This window comes from Zootoca vivipara, chromosome Z1 (assembly GCF_965207765.1).
Source record: "Zootoca vivipara chromosome Z1, rZooViv2.hap1.1, whole genome shotgun sequence".
NCBI classification, from domain to species: Eukaryota; Metazoa; Chordata; class Lepidosauria; order Squamata; family Lacertidae; genus Zootoca; species Zootoca vivipara.
The window spans coordinates 73,179,578-73,204,265 of record NC_142583.1 but is presented as its reverse complement, the minus strand read 5'-3'; the positions used below and the strand labels follow the sequence as shown (position 1 = coordinate 73,204,265).

General features: G+C 46.5%; 1 protein-coding gene across 9 annotated transcripts; it reads right to left on the bottom strand.

Annotated features, from left to right (window-relative positions):
• Nucleotides 1–845: 845 nt before the first annotated feature.
• LOC148687427 (uncharacterized) lies at nucleotides 846–24,498 on the bottom strand. 9 transcript variants are annotated; one of them, XM_088660731.1, is made up of 9 exons: nucleotides 23,120–24,411; nucleotides 20,401–21,703; nucleotides 19,171–19,343; nucleotides 17,434–17,495; nucleotides 16,808–16,849; nucleotides 15,141–15,364; nucleotides 13,194–14,327; nucleotides 3,676–3,851; nucleotides 846–2,536 (listed from the first exon to the last, which is right to left on the bottom strand). In XM_088660731.1, the coding sequence occupies exons 2-9, from the start codon at nucleotides 21,533–21,535 to the stop codon at nucleotides 2,459–2,461; spliced, it is 3,024 nt and encodes a 1,007-aa protein (XP_088516857.1). In that variant the 5' UTR covers nucleotides 21,536–21,703; nucleotides 23,120–24,411; the 3' UTR covers nucleotides 846–2,458. The 9 variants fall into 9 exon arrangements, with proteins under 9 accessions (XP_088516857.1, XP_088516850.1, XP_088516854.1 ...); XM_088660724.1 differs by lacking the exon at nucleotides 23,120–24,411 and adding an exon at nucleotides 24,419–24,498 and having other exon boundaries at nucleotides 846–3,851; XM_088660728.1 differs by lacking the exon at nucleotides 23,120–24,411 and adding an exon at nucleotides 24,419–24,498 and having other exon boundaries at nucleotides 846–3,851; nucleotides 19,171–19,340.
• Nucleotides 24,499–24,688: the final 190 nt, after the last annotated feature.

Sequence of the window (24,688 nt, the reverse complement as noted above, 5' to 3'; positions counted from 1 at the left end):
GCCTAAAGTCAGATGAAACATTTGCAAGCACTTTGGCCTGAACCGGAAAATACTGTACAAGGAGACACCTTACCTCTTAACATTCCAACTTGTAGACCTGTTGTCTAAAATGCATGTTCTACTCCCCAAGTTGCTCAACAGGTATAGGTCATATTTGTTACCACCCCTACCCTAATCTGAACATTGAGAACTGATGGAATCATATAATAAGAGTTGGAAGGGATCCCAAGGGCCAATTAGTCCAGCCCTGCAATGCAGGAATTTCAGCTAAGCATCCATGACAGATGGCCATCCAACCTCTGATTAAAAAGCTCCAAGGAAGGAGAGTCCACAACCTCCCGAAGCAGACCGTTCCACTGTTGAGCAGCTCGCACTATCAGAAAGTTCTTCCTGATGTTGACTCAGAATCTTTCTTCTAACTTGAAGCCACTGGTTCAGGTCCTACCCTCCAGAGAGGAAGAAAACAAGCTTGCTACATCTTCCATGTGGCAGCCCTTTAGGTATTTGGAGAAGGGTATACTATCTCCTCCCAGTCTCCTCTTTTCCAAGCTAAAAATACCCAGCTCCCTCAACCGTTCCTCATAAGCCTTAGGCTTCTAGACCTTTGATCATCTTGGTCACCCCTCTCTGAACACTTTCCAGATTATCAATCATGTTTCTTAAACTGGGGTGATCCAGTGTTAGTAAGCGTGTGCATGGGCTAGGTGACTGGAGCACCTTCACCGATCTTTCGATCACAGGATCATAGACACAGCATTCCTGGAGAACAGGTCCTGGTGCAGTGGACTCACATCTGCTCATTGTGAGCACCTCAAACTCAGCAGAGTAACGGAAGCAAAACTGTGGAGGTTTTGAAGCATACCTAATTTATGTCTAACAGTCACAACAAATCACTACAGACATACACGAGAGGAGCAGCTCTCATACAGCCATCTTATCTCTACACAGATAAGAGTGAAAACCTTTTGTACCAGAGACGGAAGAACCGAAGAGCAGCTTCCGCCCCCTCCTTTCTCATGACATGAAAGCAGAACAAAAAATCAGGCGATTCTTGCAATGGGAGGGGTGAAAATGCCAATAACCTCCCCCTTTTCATACCAACCATTGCAGAATCTAACACATTTGCAATTTATGTACATATGCACTCAATTGTTCTGTGTTAACAACTTTTGTCAGTACAGTACATCCGCAGGAATTTCTTTCCCTGGCATGTATAACACTTTTACAATTCCTCTTTGGATGCATTCTCTTGCACAGTGAAGCTTAATTTGTAGGTACTTTGTTCTCTGTTTGCACCCTTCAGAGTGGAGTAAAGCTATGCAAGCTTTATTGTCCTGATAGACTTGAACAGGACAGGGAACGTTCACTTTTACATCTTCACATAGCTGTAATAACCACTCTATGTCCATAAGGAAGAGTCAAAGTGTTAAGTTCCGCTTTGCATGATCTTATGCTTACCGTTGCCTGCTTTCTACAAGACCTATCAAATAGACGTTGATTATACAGATAGCACACCCCTTGAAGTGCTTTTGCCATCAGTTGCATCACTACCAAAACTTGCGTCGGCGTAAATTTAAAGACCTCCAGATTTTTGGCTCGTACACCTTCATCTATAATGCATAGCGCCCTTCAAATATCTCGATTTGTGTTTCAGCGCCTTCTAGTCTAGAATTGTGGGTTGATTTGCATTCTGCTGAGCAGATTCACACTAACAGCAATGTCTGGTCTAGTACACCTTGCGATAAAACTGAGTTTACCTAATACACTTCTGAAAAATGTGGTACCAGGAAACACATCACAGTATTGTCATGTTGGTAACCTGTAACCATGGGGGTGTCTACAGCATTGACATCACTCAGGTTCAACTTTTCAATTACATCATTGATTTTTCGCGTCTGATGTAGTAAAACATCACCCTGTGCATTCCTCTCTACCTCTAGAGAGAGATAATTGCTGACTTCTCCGAGATCTTTCATATTGAAGTGTTTCTGCAGCTTTGTGAGAGTGTTTTTGTATATACTGGTAAGTTGAGAAACACTCAGAAGATTATCCTGAAGATGGGGAGCATACAAGACATTCTTAATTGTCGCATTAAGGCTCTTTAAAAACACAGTTCAATGAGCCAAGCTTTTTAGAACATCCATCCGCCTGATGAATCACTCCTTCTTCCTCATGATGAACTTATCCAATAACCTTAACCATACCTCGAGGTCCTTCTTGTCCTTCTTAGAAATGCGTACCCTGTGGTGAGGGGCACGGAGTCCAGCAGAAAGTCTAGCCAAATGTGCATAGAAGGGGTGGCCGGCAAAGTTCAGATGTCCAAGGAGGGATTGAATCTTCTTAAGGGTGACCTTTTCAAGAGGGAGAAGCTGCAATACTGTTTCCTTAAGGACTGCTAACTTCTCTTCTGGTAAACGGGATGTTTGAGCGATAGTGTCCAACTCGATGCCTAAGTGGGTCATGGTTGAAACTGGCCTTTCCGTCTTGTCTGCTGCCAAAGGGACTCCAAGTTCCTTAGCAAGGGATGCGAAAGCCTCTAAAAGAAAAGCACAATCCAAAGTATTAGCCCTACCACGAAAAGAAAATGATCTAGGTAATGGATCACGCCACCCAAACCTGTTCTGAAGCGAAGGGTTCCATCTAAAATTGAGCTGAATGTCTCAAACGCTGAACAGGCTACCGAGCAGTCCATTGGCATGGCTTTGTCCATGAAGAATGCCCCTCCAAACCTAAAGCCCAACCACCTGAAATCTTGAGGGTGGACTGGCAGAAGGCGGAACGTGGACTAGATATTGCATTTTGTGTGACAAAGCCCCCCCCAAATCCCAATAACTCACAACTGACACAATATTTAAGGTTTGTTTTGGGGGCATTATTTTGGCCACAACTTTATTTAAAATACAATTTAATTCTGAGTGTTGGCTTAGGCTTTGGTTAATCCTTCTGTCCACTCTAAGGGACAGGACCAATTCCACCTGACCATTGGGTCAGGACCATACCATCTGCCCATTTGGGCAGGACCAATTCCATCTCACCAATTGGGTCAGGACCAGCTCCGACTTACCTAGTGGTTGGTAAGTCAAGTAAACACCCCAAGGGATTGGAGGTACGGTTCACAGCACTCTCCTTCCCCCAAGGAGAGTTCCCCAAGGCTCGGCTCTGTAATGGACACACCATCCTTGCCTATGGCCGGATGAGTCCCTGAGCCCCAGGATTCATTTAACGGAATACTTCTATGAGGAGCAAGTAATGGGGGGTAGGCATTGCCGCCAACACTCATATCTCTAGCCATCTTTTTAAACCCTCCGAAACATCCCTCAACCAGGTATCATTCCCAACCGGGGACAAATGAACGCCATCTGGGCAGAAGAGGGAAGTGGCCTTGAATGTAATATCCGGGTGCAAAATTAAAGCCCCCCCTGAGTCTAAGACTATCTTGGAAATTGCGTTGTTAATGCGTTTCCTAGCTCTCTCCGTGGCAGCCGGGCGAAGGCTGCCCCTCCACTCGATCCGTTGAAGAAGCTGAGACCAGATCACAGTAACGCCCGGCATTAATGTCCTTAGTTGTGTCAAATCAGATTGAATGGCCATGCGCAAAGAAAGAGTGTCCATAGCTGGGAGATCATTTTCGCCTAGCTGTAGAACCAACGCGGTGGGGAACCCGAGAGCCAAAACCTTGCGCTGGAGCAATGGGAGGAGTTCCTGCCATCGCATGTCTCTCTTGCCCATCCAGGTTAAGCGAACGTGAGGTGGAAGGCCGAGCTGGAGCCCCAGGGTGGATTTGGCGGCATGGGTGCCCGCCCAGTGGACAATGGAGTGTCCGACTATCCAAATCCGCACTTCCTTACGGCCTGGGAAGAACAGAATAAACAAGCACATTAGTGACGTTTTCTCACATAAGACTTGTAAGCGTTGGACTTCCACCGCCCCAAATCTTTGATTCTGCCAACCGACAAACCCCAGTGGGCGGCCGTGGTGGCCGCCCCAATGCGGAACGAATGAGGAGCGTAATCAGCGGCAGAGCAACCACACGCCGCTATCACTTTCCTCATAACTCTCGTGACTTGTTGCCTTGTCAGGGGAGCGTTGTCGATATGTTTAAACAGAGGCCCGTCCCCAGGAGGCCTATCAGCCAAATATTTGGAGACTTCCTTAACTGGGAAGGGGCCCTTCTGGCCCGTAGCAGACAAACGCATGACTGAACCCCTGCCCGATTGATCCGTTTTAGAGCTCCCAATAGAGAGCAACAATTCCGAGGGTGAACACCCCCCCCCCCGGAGCCACACCAGCCCCCCCCGGCAGGCCGCCCCCGCACCGCTGGATGCAGCACCCCACCAGGAAAGGCGGCAAGCACTCAAAAACGCAACAATAAACCACAAGGTAAGACCAGGAAGAGGCTTACCTTTTAAAACTGCTAAAGATGGGGGGGAAGGAGGGGGGGGAATTAAGAAAGACGGACACTTCCCAGCCGGTCACAGGCCGTTGAAGCGCCCTGGAGGCGAGGGGTGGGAAAGGGGAAGGGAAAGGAAGGGCAGGGATGGTGTAGGGATGGATACCCTAAATTAAGAGTAAAGAATTAACAAAGGAGTAAGAAGGAATTCACAAACGATACAACCGTTTTAAAGCCTCTTGATGAGCAGGAACCAGCAGAGTGACCAGCAGATTCGCAAGCTTTTCAAAAGACTGAGGAAACCGAAAGCAACGCAGTCGTTAAGTTAGAAGTGGCTGTCAATCAAATTCTAGGCACGCCCCGTGACTCAGCCTAACTCACAGCCCACCCCCTCCCAGATTTCTCTCAGGCTCGTCCACAAATGCCACTACACTCTATGAGTGTAATGGTCTTTGCCAATAAGGCCCCCCTGCCATACCTCTGAATCAGCTTTATAGCTTGGTCAAGAGAGGCAAACTTCACAGAGCAAAGTTCCTTTGGGATTCCAATGTTGACAGAGACACCTTTAGGATAGGTCTGAAGAAGTGTGCATGCACACGAAAGCTCATACCAAAATAAAAACTTAGTTGGTATTTAAGGTGCTACTGAAGGAATTTTTTTATTTTACTTCGACCCAGACCAACACGGCTACCTACCTGTAACCTTTAGGATAAGATTGTGTATCAAGCGAAATTCCCCTGGATTATTTTTTGGTACTATACCTAGTAGAGATATGTGTAGACCAGATATGGGGGGATCAAGGAAGGGGCCAGCCACCCTGTGTACCAAGATTTCCTTATTGATTTTCCTTTTTGCGATTTCAGGCATTTCCCTAACTGCTTTTTTATTTGGAGAGTAACCTGAAATGGGTGGGTGCCCAACAGGTATCCTAAAGCCCAGTGAAAACCCTTCCCATAGGTGCTTCACAGCCATTTTGTTGGGGTATTTATAAAGCAGTAGTTTTAAAGGTGCAAGAGAATGCCAGACCAGGGGACATATTAGTAATGGTTTGTGCCTGATCCCTGGGACGGTCCAGGAGCGTTCCCAGGCCCATGGTGGGAATTCCCCCTTACCCCCACAAAGGACTGCTTGCCTTTAAAGCAGGAAGTCACCAGGTGATTCCCCAAGCACTTCTCACAATTGTGCACGTACTTACAATTAGGCCTTTGGCATAAGCCCTTATTACACCCCCCCGGTGTTTGGAGGGAGGGCCGGAGGATGGGGCTTGCTGTTTTCTTTTCGAGGCCATTCTATTGCTGCAAACAGTAGCCTATAAACTCCCAACCACAAAGGTACCCAAGCACGCTGAGATAACACTATAATCCGGCTAGTTCAGTATTGTATACACTGCAAACCAGGCTTAAGAAACAATGCTCTAACCTGCAATGATACTGACTACCCTATTGACTCAAGCGGTATTAAATTCCCTTTAGTAATAATTCAATAGATTTATAATCGACCTTTAAAATTTTAAAACCAAATAATGAAATTTAATAATGATTAATTAAATTGGCTGAACTTATAATCACGATAACTTGCAATAATATTAGCTCTAGTAGTAATAAATTCTTTTATTAACTTCAATGATATTGTACCATTAGGACAGACCCTCAGGAACTTATGGGTGTCCATAATCGGACAAGGACTGTTTTGTGATGAAGGTGCAAGCGTTAGGATGGTTCCCGTGTGTAACTGGATCAGTTTTAGAAGAACGTATTCTGAGTTGCAAAGCGCACTGTGAAAACTTACACCACTAACACCCAAACTATCATGAGAGGAAGGCGATGAACCCCCAATGCACTCGCCAATATGGAGTGCCCCGAAGAACGCTAATGAATAAGGGGCCCCGGAACAACTGGACCAGCAGACGCTGCGCAACTCACCCCATATCCGCCACAATGTATCTGCAGTAATGGGCTTCCTTCTGTCTAGCGATGCTAAATTGTGTGGCAATGTCCCTCCTTCCCATGTAATAAAGACACAAGACGCAGTAAATGAGTTTAATTGGGTGGTTAAGGCCACAACTTTATTGATTATGAACGTTGAGCGGAATTGGCTTAGGCGTTGGAACCTATCAGACTATATCCGACTCCAACCCGTGTGTTGGAGCCCATGAGAAGTTGACCACCAGTAATGTACATCTACCGGAAGCCCAGTGATGTACATCTACCGGAACTCCTCCTGTGGCCACCGAAGGGGCGTGCCCTACAGCCCTGGCATCTCCAGGCTCAGGACCAAGCCCCGCCCCCGGAATCCTTTTAACGGAATTACTTCTCCAAATTTGGGCAGTTGCTGACGTAACCTGCCCCTCCCCGTCTCATTGTTATGCAAATTTCCAATGCCTAACCGCCACTCGAGCCCCCCAAGGCTCACCGCCAAATCCGCTCACGCCTGTAACCAATCTCTTATCCCCCTAACTACGTCATCTAGCCAAATATCATTCCCCAAGGGTGAGAGGTGTACGCCGTCAAAACAGTAAAGGGCTGCTTCACTGCGTTTTAAGTTTGGGTGCGAGATAACCTGACCATTCAAAGCTAGAACCTTGCGGATCACAACGGAGTTCAGGAGCCTCCTTGTTTTGTTTAATGCATTCGGGCAACGACCATCGCGCCAGGAGCACCTTTCGAGCAAAGAGGACCAAAGCAGCGTCATCCGCGGGTAAGCTTCACTCAAAATATCAAAGTCATGGAATATATGCAATTTCAAGTCCACCGCGTTACGGTAGGGGAGGTCGTTCTCCCCCAGTTGCACGACCAACATGTCAGGGGGGCCCAGTGAAGCAGCCCGGTTCTGGATGGCTGGCAGCAATTCATTCCACAGCATGTCCCTCTTTGTAATCCATGAGACTGTAACGTTCTCCGGGAGGCCAAGACCACTCCCCAGACCAGTTTCAGTTGCCCTTTCCCGGGCCAATTGTACTATGCTGTGCCCGGCTATCCAGATCCGCACGCGCTGACAACCTGTAAAACAAAGAATGACAACCGGGGATCAGCCTGGCCACTGAGGTCATGCTAGGTACGAAGGTACCTTTTGTAAGCGTTCGACTTCCACCTCCCCAAATCCTGAATCCTCTCGGATGACAGACCCAAGTGCATGGCCGAAGTGGCTGCACCAATTCTGTGTCTAGCGATGCTAAATTGTCAAGAATATTCTCTGGAGAATATTCTCACCTCACACCACTACTGGTGCCAGGCACTGCCAGGTGTGCATGTCATCATCCAGCAATTTTTAACATGGAAGGTGTTGCAGGGGTCGGGGCGCCAAAAACATTTGCTGAAATAAGACAGCTGCCCTGTGAAGGCTCAGGGTATTAAGGGCCAGGCCTTTCAGTTTATGATAAACCATGTATTTCAGCACATTGGGTTCCCTAGCTGAATGTGCGTCCAGCGCAGGCTCTGCCCTCCTTTTAAGGCCACAGAGCAGACCAGAGTGCGATCTGGCAATGATCTGCCAAAGTTGTCGAGCTTTTTTAGGAAGCCACTGTTGTTGAGATTTTTGGGAAAGGTACAATTGTTCCCCCCCCTTTTTTAGGGGGAGGGGAGGAGATAACTGAGGGGCCAAAGTTCTACTAGGAACACCCCGCAATCCACCAGTAGTAGATCACTATCTACTTGTTAGAAATGCCTCGTCTATCTGAAACGGCGTTTTGGTGGTCACCCCATCACTCCGTGGCGCAGAGGGGAGGCCCCGCTTCAACAACCTGCCGTGCCTTGCCATGGGTTGGGGATCCTGCACGCCAGATCACAAATTGTGCCCACCACTGGATGGGTGAGCTTTGGGAAGGTCAATGTGCAACTTCAACTGCATTGGAGGAACTGCAGCATTACTTGAGGGTCTTCTTCACACCTCCCTGGCTCTTTATTCACAAGCTTTCTTGTCTACATGCTTGGAGCAATTTCTGTTTACTGAGCTTCCCAATAAAACAGCCCCAAATATTTCAAAACACATTCCAAGGCTGTATACCAGAAAGTCAAAGGGAAGGGTGAACCGAGCCCCCAGAAAACTATTTCCTGGGTTATATGGTTTCCAAACCAAGAACTGGACTAATTTCTGTATCTACGCACAGAACTCCAAGGGGTTAAACAGCAAGGCCTGCACTATTTGCACCCATTCCACAGTCTTGCACAGGTCATTTCTTTGTACAGGCGTGCCAGAAATCCACTGTCTCAGGTGCAAAGCCTTGCGTTGATCGGTACTCTCCAAGGAGACAGCATGTTCTCCTGCACTTTGCCATCCTGTGAATTTTCTGTTCTGACGTCTTCAGTTTTTGCAACCTTTTGCACCAACTTCAGGAATCCACGCACCGCTGGGTTGGAACAGGCCGTGTTTTTCTCATTGACAGCTTCCTTGGCAGAGTCGACAGAGGCAGCCCAAATATTAGCTCTGTTTGGATGTTCAGCTTTCCCATGAGATCAGACTTAAGAGATTCAGAATTCTTTGTGATCCCCTCACTGCGGCCGTTCACTTTCCCAACGCATGGAAGTGCAACAGGGCAGTAAGAGGATGCAACAGAGGAAGGGAGGCAGGCACACAAATCCCAGCTCTTGCTCACGTGATGACAATTAGATGAGGGAATTAGAAGTCCAGAGACGGCTGCTGGCAAGAGACAAAAATGAGTGGTGGATAACCTGAGGAGTAGCTCAAAGCAGCAGACAATGCGGACTGCTCAATGTGCCTGCAGCTACCAAGCTAAGGCTCCAGTGCTGACCAGCTGAGTACTCAAAGTGCCATGGCTCCTTAAGGAAGCATCCCTCTCCATTGGCATCTTCAGATTCCCTATGCACAATACCCAGCAGCACCACTATAGTTCTTGCCAAGGTCCAAGCTGGGCTGACGCCTCACCAATGGAAGCTACAGCAGCTCCAAGAGACCAAAACAGATGTTCTTCAGCCATATGTCAATGTCCTTGTCTGAGAAAGTTAAAGCCATCTTCCGTGTAGTTCTGAGCGATCAAAATAAATGCCCGGCCACAGGACGTCACAAAGAATGTGATCACCCTGTTGATTCCCCCCTGTGCACGATTAATCTTTGCAGGCGCACTGATGTCTTTCCAATGAAGCCTCTGCAACAGAGCAGACCAGATGATCTCAGCTCCTGGGAACTGCTCCCTGCACCAGACCAAGTCCCTCTGTATGTTCCAGTTGAGCTCTATGCCTTTCTGTGTGCCCAGGTGATTCTCGCCCATCTGCAGGGTAACATCTGGAGGGCCGCTGCCTGCTGCCAAAGCAGGGGCACCAGCCGCTCCCTATTCATGTCCTCCTAACCCAGCCACACGACGTGCAGCCTGTGACCCAGCCCAAGGTGGGATCCTCTCCCAGACGCCAGCATGCACTTCCTTGCATGGCACACAACTGTGTCCAGAAAACCTTATGGGCAGGGGCTGCAACTAAACAAACAAAGCCAACATAATGCCGCCAGTGATGCCTCCAAGTACCCCTTTGAGTGCAGCCTATGTAGCTCAGTTGGTAGGCCATGAGGCTCTTGATCTCAGGGACAGGGGTTCAAGTCCCACATTGGGCAAAATATTCCTGCATTGCAGCAGGTTGGACTAGATGACTCTCGTGGTCCTTTCCAACTCTACAATTCTATGATTCTATAATTGTAGGGAAATGACTAGCACCTCCCTGGGGCTGTGCTACTGACTTTTCGAAGCCCCCCAAGGCAGCTGATGAGGCAACCCCAGCTGTCCTCAAAAAATGAGACCTATAAAGCATCCATGCAAGTCCTGCAATGCAGCGGGTTGTACTAGATGACCCTTTGGGTTCCGTTCCAACTCCACAATTCAATGGATGACATCTGGAGGGCTGCTGCCAAAGCAGGGGCTCCAGCCGTGGTTCAAGTCCCGCAAAATAATCTAAGACAAACTTTAATAAAACCCACGCAGCGAAAGCGGGGGATTGGGGAGAGACTATGGAAGGAGTTTTAAATTACATTCAAAACAGAGTCCATTTTAGGAAGGAGAAGGGGGACTGCGACAAAGTACAGCTACCGCCTGTCAGCGCAACCAGCAAGGGCCCAATATACAAGCAAACTTCACGAAAGCGGAGAGAAGAACGTAATAAAATTAAAGCTAAGGCTTACAGACTTTCTAAAAGGGGGGGGAGCAGTGAAAATACTCCATTTTGCTATCTGAATAAAAAACGAAAATTAAAACTAAAACTGGCTATAAATCCGACTTACCTGTGTGCCAGGGGAAACGGCAAATAAAGGGGAATAAATGCCATTGCCCACCATTAACGGAAGCCTCCAGGAAAGAAAATGGAAAAGAAAGCAAAGAGAGGACTGGAGAAACAACATAGAAGGAAGCGGGAGGAACAAGGAAACCCCTGGGATTGAGAACAGCGACACATGTAGTCATTTTAGAGAATACACAAATTGGAATACACAGGCGAATGCCACCTACAGGCCAGAACTAGAACGACAGGGGGAAAATAATTTTATAAAACAGGCGTGTCCAACAGGTAGATCGTGATCTACTGGTAGATCACTGGATGTCTGTGGTAGATCACTGGTAGACTGCTGGCTCACCCCAAAGAAGTTCAACAAGCTTTGTTCCCCTACAAAAAGCTCTACAACTTTTACCCGGATCCCCAAAAAACAGGGATTTCCATCCTAAAAAAAAAAGCTCAACAACTTTAACAAAAAAAGGGGGGTATATCACTGCCAGTTTTTAACTGCGAGTAGATCACAGTCTCTTGGGAGTTGGCCACCCCTGTTATAAAAGATATAGAAGACCAAATCAAGAGAAGTGAAGTACTTTATGAACTACATGTAAATTTAAAAAATGGACATATAAGTGAAAATAAAGGGAATTCCCTGACAAGTACAGACCGCCAAGAGAGGGAGAAAAGGGTAAAAAGGAAACAAAAGTAATAATTCCTAATGGGATCAAAAAAAGGACTCACAGCGAGTGGCTTAAATCCAGCTTTGAATTATTTACGTAGAACATCGATAATAGAAACTGAGAGCTATATGGAGATGAAAGACCTCATAGCAGCAATGGAGAGAATGGAAAAGAATTTAAGTGACAAAATTACAACATTAGATGGAAATATAAAAATAATAGACAATAAAGTGGAAAATATGGGCTCCAAGATAGAAAAGAATTCCAAATTAATTGTGGATCTTTCAGAACAAATCAACCAACTGACTGTAAAAAATAAAGAAATTGAAACAACGGTGCAAGAAGTTAAAACCAAAACTCAGAAACAAGAGGAGCAGATGAAAAAAATTCTACAAGACCAAAAAGATATGAAAAGATACCAGGAAAAAAATATGGAAGAAATTGACGAGTTAAGGAAAATACAAGAAGAAACCTATGACGCACTGGCTGTTCTGGAGATGAAACAAAAGGAACTGACCCTTCGCGTGAGGGGTGTAAAGGAGAGTCACGACGAAGATATATCTACAAAATGGGAGCAAGATCTGTGCTATGAAATAGAATATGAAGACTGGAAAAAATTATGGACGAAAGGTATAAACTTTACTGCTTGTTTTGCTTTAAGAGAAAATTACATGAAGATGCACCACAGATGGTACCTGGTGCCAGAAAGATTGGCAAAAATGAACAATTCACTCAATAACAAATGCTGGAGGTGCAATGGCATGATCGGTAGTTTATTTCATATGTGGTGGTCATACGCAATGATTAAAAAGTTTTGGGACCTAATCCACGAAGAGATTAAAAAATTAACAAAAAACATCGTTTGCCAAGAAAGCAGAAATGTATTTATTAGGCATCCTAAATAACAACATACCCAGCAAAAAAGTGAGCATCTTCATATACGCATCAACAGCCGCGAGACCATTAATAGCGAACAAATGGAAAAGTATAAATATTCCAACAAAGGGGGAGTGGATAAATTACGTTAATAGTTAGAATTAGCAAAATTGATAGATATAATTCAACACAAATCTAAAGTTAAAAAAACAAAACAATGGGAGTGTCTAAATGAATATTTAGGGAAACATGGTCTGGGAGCAAAAATCTGGTTGTGTCTAGAATAACCTTGCAGAAATTGGAAAATGGGACAATAGAAAATTCATGATGGAAAATAAATTAAAATGAGAAAAATAATAAAAAGGCAGATTACTTTTATGCATGCTGAGATAACTACTGTACGGAGAAGCAGTGGAAGTCGCAAATGTTGTACAATGTTATTCAATGCTATTTTTTCTCCTTTTATCTTTTTTCTATTCCTTCTTTTTTCCTTCCTTTCTGACTTATTTCGACATTCCACTTATGGAGTAATTCTTTTTCTTTTCTTTCTTCTTTTTCTTCTTCCTTCTTCATGAAAATTGATGTATGATTATTTCGAATAATTGTCTATGACATAATTTGCTGGTATGCATTTTCTTTTCTTTATCTGATTATGCATGCTTCAATTGAACATATGTATATTTTTATTTGAATTTATCAATAAAGGATTTTTAAACATAAAAAGAAAAGAAATGTAGCCATAAATCAGTAAAATCACATACTATTTGTGTATTTTGTATGCCACAAAAGGAACCAGTCACCAGAACCAACAGATTGCAGACAGGATCCCTGCCCCCTAGAAGCAACATCACAGGTGTGGCCACCACTACCAGAGAAGCCGGCTGGATCTCAGGGCAGTCCTGAATTTGAGCAGGGTTTGTGCTACACATGCAAGCTTCTCTTCCATTATATCACCAATGCAGGTCTTGACAGAGACCTCCAACACAGAACAACCTCCCTCTACATCCAGACCCACCCTCAGCCCCCTTCCCGACAATTCCTCACCTGCGGAAGAAGGAGCGACTCCTGGCACCACTTGCTGACTGCTCTCCTGCTTCTTTTCTTCGCTTTCTGCAGGAATACTTAACTGGGGACTTCCAGCCACACTTGGGCTTCCCTGCACACTTGAGGTCTCCTTGGAGGCTAAGGCAGCTTCCACCACCTGTGTTGCAACCTGCTGCATTATGGAGACAAGGGATGCTGGATCTATCTGACCAGGAGGAAGTGGGGGCAAGCCCGTTCCTTGGGCGAGACCAGCACCGACTGCGCCTCCAGACTGCAGCAGCGACAGGGCCTGCATGACACTTTGTTCTGCAAGAGGCGTCAATACCAAGTGCCACAGATCTTCACGTTGCTGGTCTCCTTCTTCCTGTGTTGCTGCCTCCTTCTTGGGCAGCTTCTGATAGCTGGGATTTGTCTGCAGTGGATGCTCTGACTTGTTGGGTGGTTGTTCTGCCACATCAGATTTGACTGGAAGTTGCCGGTCTCCTTCTTCCTGTGTTGCTGCCTCCTTCTTGGGCACCTCCTGATGGCCGGGATTTGTCTGCAGTGGATGCTCTGACTTGTTGGGTGGTTGTTCTCCCACATCAGATTTGACTGGAAGTTGCCGGTCTCCTTCTTCCTGTGTTGCTGCCTCCTCCTTGGGCAGCGTCTGATAGCTGGGATTTGTCTGCAGTGGATGCTCTGACTTGTTGGGTGGTTGTTCTGCCACATCAGATTTGACTGCAGGTTGCCTGTCTCCTTGTTCCTGTGTTGCTGCCTCCTTCTTGGGCACCTCCTGATGGCCGGGATTTGTCTGCAGTGGATGCTCTGACTTGTTGGGTGGTTGTTCTCCCAAACCAGATTTGGCTGGAGGTTGCCTGTCTCCTTGTTCCTGTGTTGCTCCCTCCTTCTTGGGCAGCTTCTGATGGCCGGGATTTGTCTGCAGTGGATGCTCTGACTTGTTGGGTGGTTGTGCTGCCACATTAGATTTGGCTGGGAGTTGCCTGTCTCCTTGTTTCTGTGTTGCTGCCTCCTTCTTGGGAAGCTTCTGATGGCCAGGATTCGTCTGCAGTGGATGCTCTGACTTGTTGGGTGGTTGTTCTGTCACATCAGGTTTGGCTGGAGGTTGCCTGGAGCTTCCTGCTTTTGCAGACAACGCTAAACAGGGGGAGAAAAAGCAAGTGGCTCATTATTATTATTATTAGCAGTAGTATTTATTAAATTGGTATACCGCCCTCCATCCATACATCTCAGGGTGGTTCACAACATAAAAATACATGATTAAAAACCCAAAAGATATAAAATAAAAACAAGAACAAAATGGAATCAATACCCCCCACCTCCCTGCAGTTCATCAACGCTCTATTTCAACAACTTCAGGTCTACCTTCGGGGACAATACTGCAGTGAAGCAGCAGAATATCTCCCCTGATCCTTGGTCACAGCTGAATTTGCAACAAAGTTCTACCATGCATTGCATGAGTGAAAGAGGATCATTGTACTAAGCAAGTGTTAAAACTACAAAGCAGGTGGGGGAAACTCCAGAGCAGTGAAATGGCTGAGATCAACCAACATCCCCTTTTGAAATGGGTTGCAGAGTCACTCACACAATGCAATATAGGAACAAGCCTGGTCTCCTTGGCAGGCATTATATTGTCAAAATGACAAAGTCAGGGAAAAACCCCCAGAACAGAACCGTATTTTTCCATCTACAAGATGCCCCTATGTGTAAGGCGCCCCCTATTTTCGGGGGCTCAGATTTAAGAAAATGGGGGGAATTGGCCCAGAGTATAAGACGCCCCCAAATTTTGATATTATTTTTTAGGGGGGGGGGAACCTAGTTTTATACACGTAAAAATACGGTATTCACTGAGCCAAAGCCACTGCAGCACACCTGCCATTCTCATACACATAATCCTGTTTACAAAAAACCGAAGCCCAGTCACTGAAGCATCTGTAACATCCACCTTACCTGGAGATCTAGTTGATCTTCCCAGTTTTCTCTTCTGGATAGAAGAGCTTTGAGAACTCGAGCTGGGGGAGCTTGGTCGCTCTGAAGACCTGGATCTGGGGCTCCTGGATCGTGACCGAGTCTGACTTGAGGCATGGCCAGGGACTGAGTGTTGTGAAGCATCCGGCTTAGAACTGGTAGAGCATGGCAGTGGAATATGTTTTTCCTTCTTATCACCTTCATATCTGCAAGAGGCAGAAAAAAAAAGGATTTGAATGACTTTTCTTTTTCAAATGTAAAAGCAGAAATCAGATCTGCCAAGATGTTCTTTTTGCAAACGGAAATAAACTAGAAGTAGGAACTCTCAGAGTTAAAGCTAAAAGCATCAAAAGCCTACAAAATACAGCTGCAGTGTTTATTAACCATTTAATTCCTTAAAGATTTAAAAAAACATAGAGAGAGGGGCACTTGGAAAGCTCTCCCCCCCCACACACAAGTCATCTCTGCACTCCTGACTGCTCCAAGCTGATGGGCCTGCAGCATCCAATGACTTAAGGAACTCAGGTGCTGGCAACAGAATGCCCAGCTTCATACCAGAAAAGTATGGCTGCCACCTGCACTGGGAATAGCTAACTGCCTGCTAGTGGCTTAGCTCCAGTGCAACCCACAGCTGCTCACTCAGCTGGCCCCTAGAGCAGGGATAGGCAAACGCTGGCCCTCCAGATGTTTGGGACTACAATTCCCATCATCCCTAGCTAACAGGACCAACGGTCAGGGATGATGGGAATTGTAGTCCCAAACATCTGAAGGGCTGGAGTTTCCCTATGCCTGCTCTAGAGCCTTAGAACAAAGACACGAGGGCCTGCAGTCTGAGTTAAGCAGCTCCTCCATGTACTGGTCAGTGACAACCAGGAACCTGGGGTGGAAAATATTATCTGTCTGTGTCTGTGTGTGTGTTGTGTTACTTTTTCTGCAAAAGTGTTTTTTGTTACATACGGTAGTCTCTAAGCAGGTAGTGAACATGGGCCAACTGCAGATACTTGACAGTTTTACATTTTTGAGTTTTCTCTACTAAATACAATGAAAGACCACAATTAGATCACAGATCACTTTCTTGGGCATCAGAAAATGTCCCAGTGCAGAATGCCCTGACGCAAATTTCCCATTCAAAATGTCTCCGAAAACCCACACCATCAGGGACAACAGGGAACTGAGATTGCTGCAGCCTAATTCTCATTACTGAGTATCTTAGAATTTTGAAGTGTCAAGCATAGCTCTAGTGGCTTTAGCCCAAACGTAGCAGAGTTTTCCTGCACAGCGCAGAAGCTAGTTGAGGTGGAAATGACTAGTCGGCTAGACGCAAAATAACTATTTACAGGATTTATTAAAAGAAAATAAAAGCAGCAGAGTTTCTGCACACAAAGCAAAGCAAAATAAATCCTCTCTGTCTCTCTCGAACCATACGCAGCACTCCTACTCCTAACACCCAACAAGAAACAACTGTGCTAGCATTCCTAGATAACAGAGTTCAGTGCTGGTCATTAACCAATGAGAGAGCTGTTGCCAGGCCAGGCAGACCTAGGCTTTCTGCCAAGAGTTAATTGTGTGAAGCAAGAATCTGTAAGTTTCCCATGAGAACCAATTATCAGAAACTGAACAGAGTATTCATGTTGAGATTAAAAGGTTACCTCTGTAACAAAGAGCAGTCTTCTGGATTCCAGTCAGGATACCTGTTTCAAGAAAAGCCAGCAAAACAGCTGTGTTATTCATTTGACACAGTACATGTATTCCATTCCATTATCTTTCAGGAAAGTTTCTAAACTGTCAATTATTTCTCTCCCTTTTGTCCAAATTATTATCTCTTACTACTGATCTTCTGGGGAAGTTTAAAGATGATTCCACAAGGGTTCCCTGACTCTTTGACCCAGATTTCCAAAAGCTCCCTGGAATGAGACTCAGGTCCCAGCTCCTCCAAGAACTAGTTTGTCCTGAAGCCACACGTCATAAAACTCTGCTCATGCTCCACAGCCACAGAACACAAGATGAGATGCCACTGAGCTTCCACCTTCTTCCCTGGTTCAGCTCCACAATTGGCCTACAGACCACTTCTGCAAATTCATGCAAAACAGAACCTAGAGCAGGCACTGTTCCTTCAAAGGTGAGCTCCCACAACTTCCTTGGCTGAGGTTTGTGGCAAGGCATGTAAGCAATGGCTCTGCTGCTTTTAGCAAAGCCCTGAGGTATCCAGGCAGTAATTTTCAAACCATTTCAAATCCTCAATCTATTCCCAGTAAATTAAAATGAAAGGCCTTACTGCTGGCGTAGCTGAGCACATTTCTTGGAGTGTGCAGTAGTGCCCACGTGCAGATTCCAGTCCTACAGGGAGCGAGGGAGGGAAGAAATCAGCATGAGAACACAAAAATGCCTGCCTGCTAGATGAGAACAAAACGCCACCTAGTCCAGCATCCCATCTCCTGCGGCAGTCAGCCTGATGCTTCTGAGAAACCCACAAAATGGCCCTCCTCTGCTGCTGTTTCTCCCACGAGGAACTTTTTTAAAAAAGTGGTATATACATTTTTTATAAAAATAAGACACTGAGTTCCACTTAGTGATAGGCTTCTGTCTATAAAACTGCATAATCTCGTCATTTACGGTCATGAGAGTCCATGGCAGTGTTCAAAACTAGCCAGGTGCCAAGCACATTCTGCATCTAGATATCAGACACTTACAACCAAGTAGAGATGCCTGGGTGCCAGGATGCCACCTGACATCTCCACAACTTGGAGGTGCATGCCTGGGGATCCTTGGATTGGGATAGTTGTCACACACTAACACCACATCCTGTAGAATTCTATCAGTTATATTTTGGTCCAGGACACAATTCAGAAAAGTAGGTAGGAATAGGCCGGTATATATGTGGACTGTCCCTGCAATCAAGTGATTTTTCTTCTTTAAGTTCTCAAAGTTCTTAACCTGGCTCAAGGTTGTCATCTGAACTAGCCGTATGTTTAACTGATAATCAATTAGTCAGTCCATCATTTGAAAAATAAGACTTTAGGTCCATCTGGCCCCAAAATGGCAACTAGACATTCTGTTTTGCCAACTGCAACCTTGGTTTAAGGAGCCAATTCTCACCTAGCTTATATATCTGAGTTTGTACAGCAGAAACACACTCGGACTTCCGGTCTACCGCCAGCATTGATTGGTGAGGAATCCTCGAGCTCAGAGGTTCCTGGCGCTGTGTGGGAGGGGGAGAGCCGTGAGAGCAACGCGGCTCCCCAAAAGGAGCCCCGATTGAGCTTTCTGGGGGAGTGAGAGCTCGGCTGCGCCCCAAAGTGACTCCTCTGCTCCCCGGCAAGCTTATATATCTGAGTTTCTATAGCAGAGTAGAAACACACTCACGTGCCCTTCAATCCTGTGTTTGAGTTTTAATAGTGGACAACGTTCAATACTGGGCAATGCATTTAATATTCAAATAGACCACGGCAGCTCAAGGTTAGATAGGACAGTCTCCAGACATGGTGTCAGGTTTGAATCCCACCAATGTCAAAGGGCTTTCTGGATGTGGGGGTTCCCTGAGGTGGCAGAGATGTCTCCTTGGGGCTTAGGGGAGGGGAAACAGGCTGCAGTGATGCTGTCCAACAACATTTGGAAGGCACCATGTTGACTTCCCTAGGATAACATTAACCAGTCCTCATAGCATAAGTTCTGCTGGAAAGCCAGAGTGGAAAATGCACTCCTCCTGGGCTCAATACAGTGGTACCTCGGGTTAAGTACTTAATTGGTTCCGGGGTGCCATTTGAACTCCAAAAAGTACTTAACCCGAGTGGCAATAGGGCGCGGGCGCGAAGCGCTGATAGAGCGTCTGCACCTGCGCGAAGCACACAGAACTTTTCTGGGCATGCGTGAAGCGCACAGAACGCTTCTGCGCATGCGCGCGGTGAAACCCGCCACGTACTTAACCTGAAAGTACGCAACCTGAAGCGTACTTAAACCGAGGTATGACTGTAAAACCATGTGCACTTTCTTTCTGCAAAAACTAAGAACTCACCGTCGTATTTGCACATTCTATTTTACATAGAGAACACACGTGTGGAAGTACTGTTGGTGACACAGCATGATAATCTTTCATCATTGACGGAGATGGAGATACTGAAGACTGAGGCATAAATGAAGCCGCAGGTGTTGTTGTGGGTTGAGCTGCTGAAGGTACCACAGGTCCTGCTGAAGGAAGGCATGAATCTGTTATGCAACACAGACGGATACCAACAAAATTCCAGGTGAGAGGGGACCAAGGGCCAGGGCCACCTCGGAGCTTGCTCCTACTGGATTTCCCCTTCCAGCCTCCCAAAAAGATCATTTCCCATCAACTACTCTGTGCAGTGAGGTGTCCAGTAGAGAGGGGACAGTAAGCAAATAATGCATCAGGGTCTGTTCCATTTGAGCCCCTCCCACCCCCGGGGCCATTCTGAAGAGCCACTGTGGTGTAGTGGTTAGAGGGTCGGACACAGACCTGGGAGACCAGGGTTCAAATCCCCACTCGGCCACAAAGCTTGCAAAGGGACCTTGGGCCAGTCACTGCCTCTCAACCTAACCTATCATACAGAGTAGTTGTGAGCACTAAAAGAGGAGAGGGAGAGCCAATAAATTAATAATTCTGCCAGACATTGCCCAGTAGGCAGGATACTGATGGGATTCTATACTCAGGCATTATTATTATTTTTAAAAGTAGGTTAACATTACCTGTAAACCACTTTGGAAGGATTTGGATCCGGAAAGGCAGGATATAAATGCCCCCTCCCCCACAAAAGCCCTCCTTGCTTATAGTACCCATGAGCTTATAGTACCCAGGGCTAGATATCTACGGTGCTTTCCTGGAACCCCATCTGTTGTCTTTCTTCTCCACCAATGTTTGTAAGAGCTTAAAAAGAGCCCAGCTACTTGATCAGGCCAGCGGCCCATCTAGTCCAGCAGCCAGTTCTGTGGCGCTCACAAGCAAGAGCAGAGCTCAGCAGCACTGCCCGCTTCTGTTCCCCGGCAACTAGTATACAGATGTGCCCATTCTCCAATCCTGGAAGTTGCATCCCTCATCATAACAAGCAACCATCATAACAAGCCGTTCCTTCTGAATTTGTCTAATCCGCTTTTGAAGCCATCCAGATTGGTGGCTGTCACTGCATCATGTGGTAGCAAATGCCATAGTTTAACCCTGAAGTCTTCATGGGATTACTGGTTAGCCTGGTTTCTACACACTTACTTCCATATTCATAACTGGACTTACTTTTCATCAGGGAATCAGATCCGCCATGTCTGCTAGAGGTTTCCTCTTCTTTGCCCTGAGATGAAGTGGGCAACTGACGAGCCTTCTTGCGCTCCACGATGTCCCTCAAAATCATAGCCATGTTTTCAGGCTTCAGCTGATCATCTGAATAATGGCCAAATTCCACCAAATCTTCAGTAGATAAGCCAAAGTTTGATAGAATTCTTGCAGCACCCTCTTCTGTAAGCATTCTGTAATGCTTCTGAGTATTTGAGGCGCTTTCTGCAGCATTTCTTGAAGTGGGCTGATCTTTCCTTTTTTTAAAATTATTTTTATCGAACAAATTTAATGAAGCAGGCTGATCTGAGCTACAATTACCAGGTGGCAATGGACCATTGTCCCGACCATTCTCCATCGGCTGCTCCTTCCCAGACAATGACTTTCCTGGCCCTCCAAAAGTCCTACACTGCCTTTGGTCAGGTGCATTAGGTCCTGAATACATGTTCTCTCTAGGATCACCCATATTAGGACAGGGGCCTCTCATATTTGGCTGCATATATTTTCTGCGTTTCCTCGGTTGCCACATGTCATCTGGACAAGGATCTCTCATCCATGGGGGCATATTTCCTCCCGGTCCCCCCGTGTCATCTGGACAAGGACCTTCCGCCCATGGGGGCATATCTCCTCCGGGTCCCCCCGTGTCATCTAGACAAGGATCTCTCATCCATGGGGGCATATATCTTCCCGGTCCCCTCATGTCATCTGGACAAGGACCTCCCGCCCATGGGGGCATATCTCCTCCGGGTCCCCCCGTGTCATCTAGACAAGGATCTCTCATCCATGGCGGCATATTTCTTCCCGGTCCTCTCATGTCATCTGGACAAGGACCTCCCATCCATGGGGGCATATCTCCTCCGGGTCCCCACTTGTCATCTGGGCAAGGACCTCCCATCCATGGGGGCATATCTCCTCCGGGTCCCCACTTGTCATCTGGGTAAGGACCCCCCATCCATGGGGGCATATCTCCTCCAGGTCCCCACTTGTCATCTGGGCAAGGACCTCCCATCCATGGGGGCATATTTCCTCCAGGTCCCCACCTATAATCCTGGCAATACCCATTATTCTGTTGGTTTTTCTTTTTTTTAGACTTGACCATGACTAATTACACCTGTGTCAAATTAATGAAGCCTGAAGTGTGGCATAATGGTCAGAAGCAACAGGGTTCAACCACTGAGATTGCTTGGTCTTAAACTGAACAACCTGCAGAGGGACACTACGGAGGGAAATGCCAAATCTGCAATTCACAGCAGACACCACCACCAAGCTGAAAGTAAAAACACAAAATGTAATCAGAAAGGAAGGAGGGGTGCAGAGGCTTCAGTTGTCCTCTTGTGCTGAGGATAGTCCTCCAGGGAGAGGTGGAGGAATCCTAATAGTTGATGGTAATTAGGAATATAGATCATGGTATTATAATAGGGTACCTATCCAAATTGTGGGTGGGCGACACAGCTTCGTGATGCTTTCAGTTCTTACTGGGTGGCCATTTTTAGAAGGTAGGAGTATTGTTCAGCTCTACGAAGTCTCCAGTGCATAGTTATTAACACTATTACTGGTATTATTTATTAAATTTCTGTATTACCTTTTATCTGAGGATTACAGGGCACTTGACAATAAAAACCACACACACAAAATTCCCCACATAGTTTAAAAGGGCATCAGTTGTCAATTAGCCAAAGGCTTAGCAGACGAGGAAATTTTCTGCCTGGAGCCTAAAATAAGGAAGCCACCAGGCAAGCCTCCCCGGGGATAGCCTCTGCAGAAAAGACCCTGCTCTCGTGTTGCCACCCTCCAGACCTCTTGAGGAGGCACACAGAAGGACTGCCTTTAGATGTCTTCTAAAAGTCAGATAATTGTTTACTTCCTTAACTGACGGGAGGTTGTCCCACAAGGTGGGTGCCACTGCCAAGGCAGACATCCAAAGGTAGCCCTGTTTTTGATGGCTGAGGTCGTCTTGTGTTGGAGGCCCCCCAGAGTCTCTGGGGGAAGACAGACATCTTATTACTACTACTACTGTGTTTCTTCAAAAACAAAAGACACTTTCTTATATTCCCCCCCCTCACAAAAACACACTATGGCTTATTTTTAGGGGATGTCTTATTTTAATACTTAAAAATCCTGCTATGGCTTATTTTATGACTATGTCTTAAAATAAAGGAAACAGGGTACTACTACCACCACCTCAAGGACTCGTTCCTGGTCCATCACTGCTAGCTCAGACCCCCCCAAGGAAAGATGTGAAGGTAAGGGATATTTTTGCCCTGACATACATCACATTGTTTTACCTTATTTATAGCATTTGTTACTCAGCTGTCCAACAGAACAAAGCAAGCCCCTACCTTCAGGCTCACAAGAAGTGCGAAACACAAGGGGAGAAGAGCTTCACACTTAGAACTGGCCTTCATACAGTTGCAATCAAAATTATTCAACCCCCATTGCAAATTGGGTTTATTATCAAAATTTACAATTTATAAGTTGCCATTTCAGCTGAATTTGGGGAAGCCACTTGAAGCATCCCTTCTGCTGAGTCATTTCTACTGGTTTTGTTTGATTTGCTCGTGGCAAACAGCTGAAAGTCTGCAAATTTTGACAAGAAGCCTGATTTGCCTTGGGGGTTGAATACCGTATTTTTGGCTACAACTTATCTCAGCTCTCCGCGTCCTCTTCTCCAGGCTTAACATACCTAGCACCCTCCTCAGGATTGGTTTCCAGACCCTTGGTCATCTGGGTCACTCTTTTCTGCACACGATCCAACTTGTTGATCTCCTCCTTAAATTGTGGTGCCCCGAAACCGAACACAGGACTCCAAGCGTGGTCTGACCAAGGCAGAAACATGCCCTCCAACCTTTCTCTAATGAAAATAGGGATGTCCCATTCCATGATGATAATTTTACTCTTTATACCCCACCCATCTGACTGGGTTTCCCAGCCACTCTGGGCAGCTTCCGACATATATAAAAATATAATAAAACCTTCCCTATCCAGGGCTGCCTTGAGATGTCTTCTAAAGGTTGTACAGTTACTTATTTCTTTGGCTTGGGGGTCACGTAACTCCAGACCCTCTAACATTTCTCCCATGAAAACAGGGACGTCCTAAGGCAGGGGTAAAATCCTAAAAAAAACCTCAACAACTTCAGCCCTTTTAAAAAAAAAACACCTTCAAGCACTACAATCCTAAAAAAAAGGTCAAGAACTTTGGTCGGCCCTCACAGCCCTTCACTTCATCAAATCTGGCCCCCTTTGAAAAAAGTTTGGACTCCACTGTCCAAAGGGAAAATGGGACATTCCGGGATCATATTAAAAATTGGGAAGGCTTCTGTAAATCCGCAACTGTCCCTGGAAAACAGCGACACTTGGAGGGTCTGTAGTAGTAGTAATAACAAGAAGAAAACAACCATGAACAACAATAACAACAAGGCGGCAGCCCTGTTTAGGAAAGCTTTTAATAGTTGATGAATTATTGTACCGAATTTTAATATTTTGTTGGAAGCCGCCCAGAGTGGCTGAGGAAACCCAGCCTGATGGGCGGGGTATGAACCACAATTAATAAGAATGGTAATTCCATTAATAAGAATGGAAGGTAAACGGCGTTTCCATGTGCTGCTCTGCGTTTGCCAGAAGCGGCTTTGTCATGTTGGCCACATGACCTGGAAGCTGTACACCGGCTCCCTTGGCCAATTATATATATACATATATATATATATATATACATATATATATATAAATGGTAATTACAACAACAGCCGCGCCCCCTCCTCCTCCTCCCAGGGGACCCGCCATTCCGGCTTCTGCCTGGCAACTGGAAAGGCCTATGGGGGCAGCCACTCAGGGCCCGCTCTTTCCCTCCCTGAGGCAGAGGACGAAGACGCCTCGGAGCCATGGCGGCGAGGGGAGGAAGGAGAACGAGGCCTCTCCAGGCGCGGACCCTCCCTCTCCGGTCCCCCGACGCCCCCCTCCCCGCCCGCCATCTTGCCCCGCTTACCTCAGCCCAGACCTCTACCCGCAACCGCCCTCGGAGCGCTATGCGCAGGCGCTGACAGGGGCCCTGGCTGCGGATTGGCCAGCGGGCAGAGGGGGCGTCGGGAGAAGGGGCGCATGCGCTCCGCGTGATCTTTCCTGCGCGCGCGCGCGCGCGCGTGTCCGTCGGGCCCCTGGCTGCAGATTGGCCAGCGGGCAGAGGGGGCGGTGCCGACCGATTGCGCTCTCTCTTGCTCGCTCGCTCCGCGTGATCCTTCCTGCGCGTGCGCTGTCG

What these genes read in the sequence shown, in the direction of transcription:
- LOC148687427 (XM_088660724.1), bottom strand. Translation starts at nt 21,535, where the DNA reads ATGGTCAAGTCTAAAAAAAAGAAAAACCAACAGAATAATGGGTATTGC. An exon ending in TAGAATGTGCAAATACGACG is followed by an intron (nt 17,496 to 19,170) that starts GTGAGTTCTTAG and finishes CGCTCCCTGTAG; the next exon opens with GACTGGAATCTGCACGTGGG. An exon ending in GACTGCTCTTTGTTACAGAG is followed by an intron (nt 15,365 to 16,807) that starts GTAACCTTTTAA and finishes TGCCTCTTGCAG; the next exon opens with ATATGAAGGTGATAAGAAGG.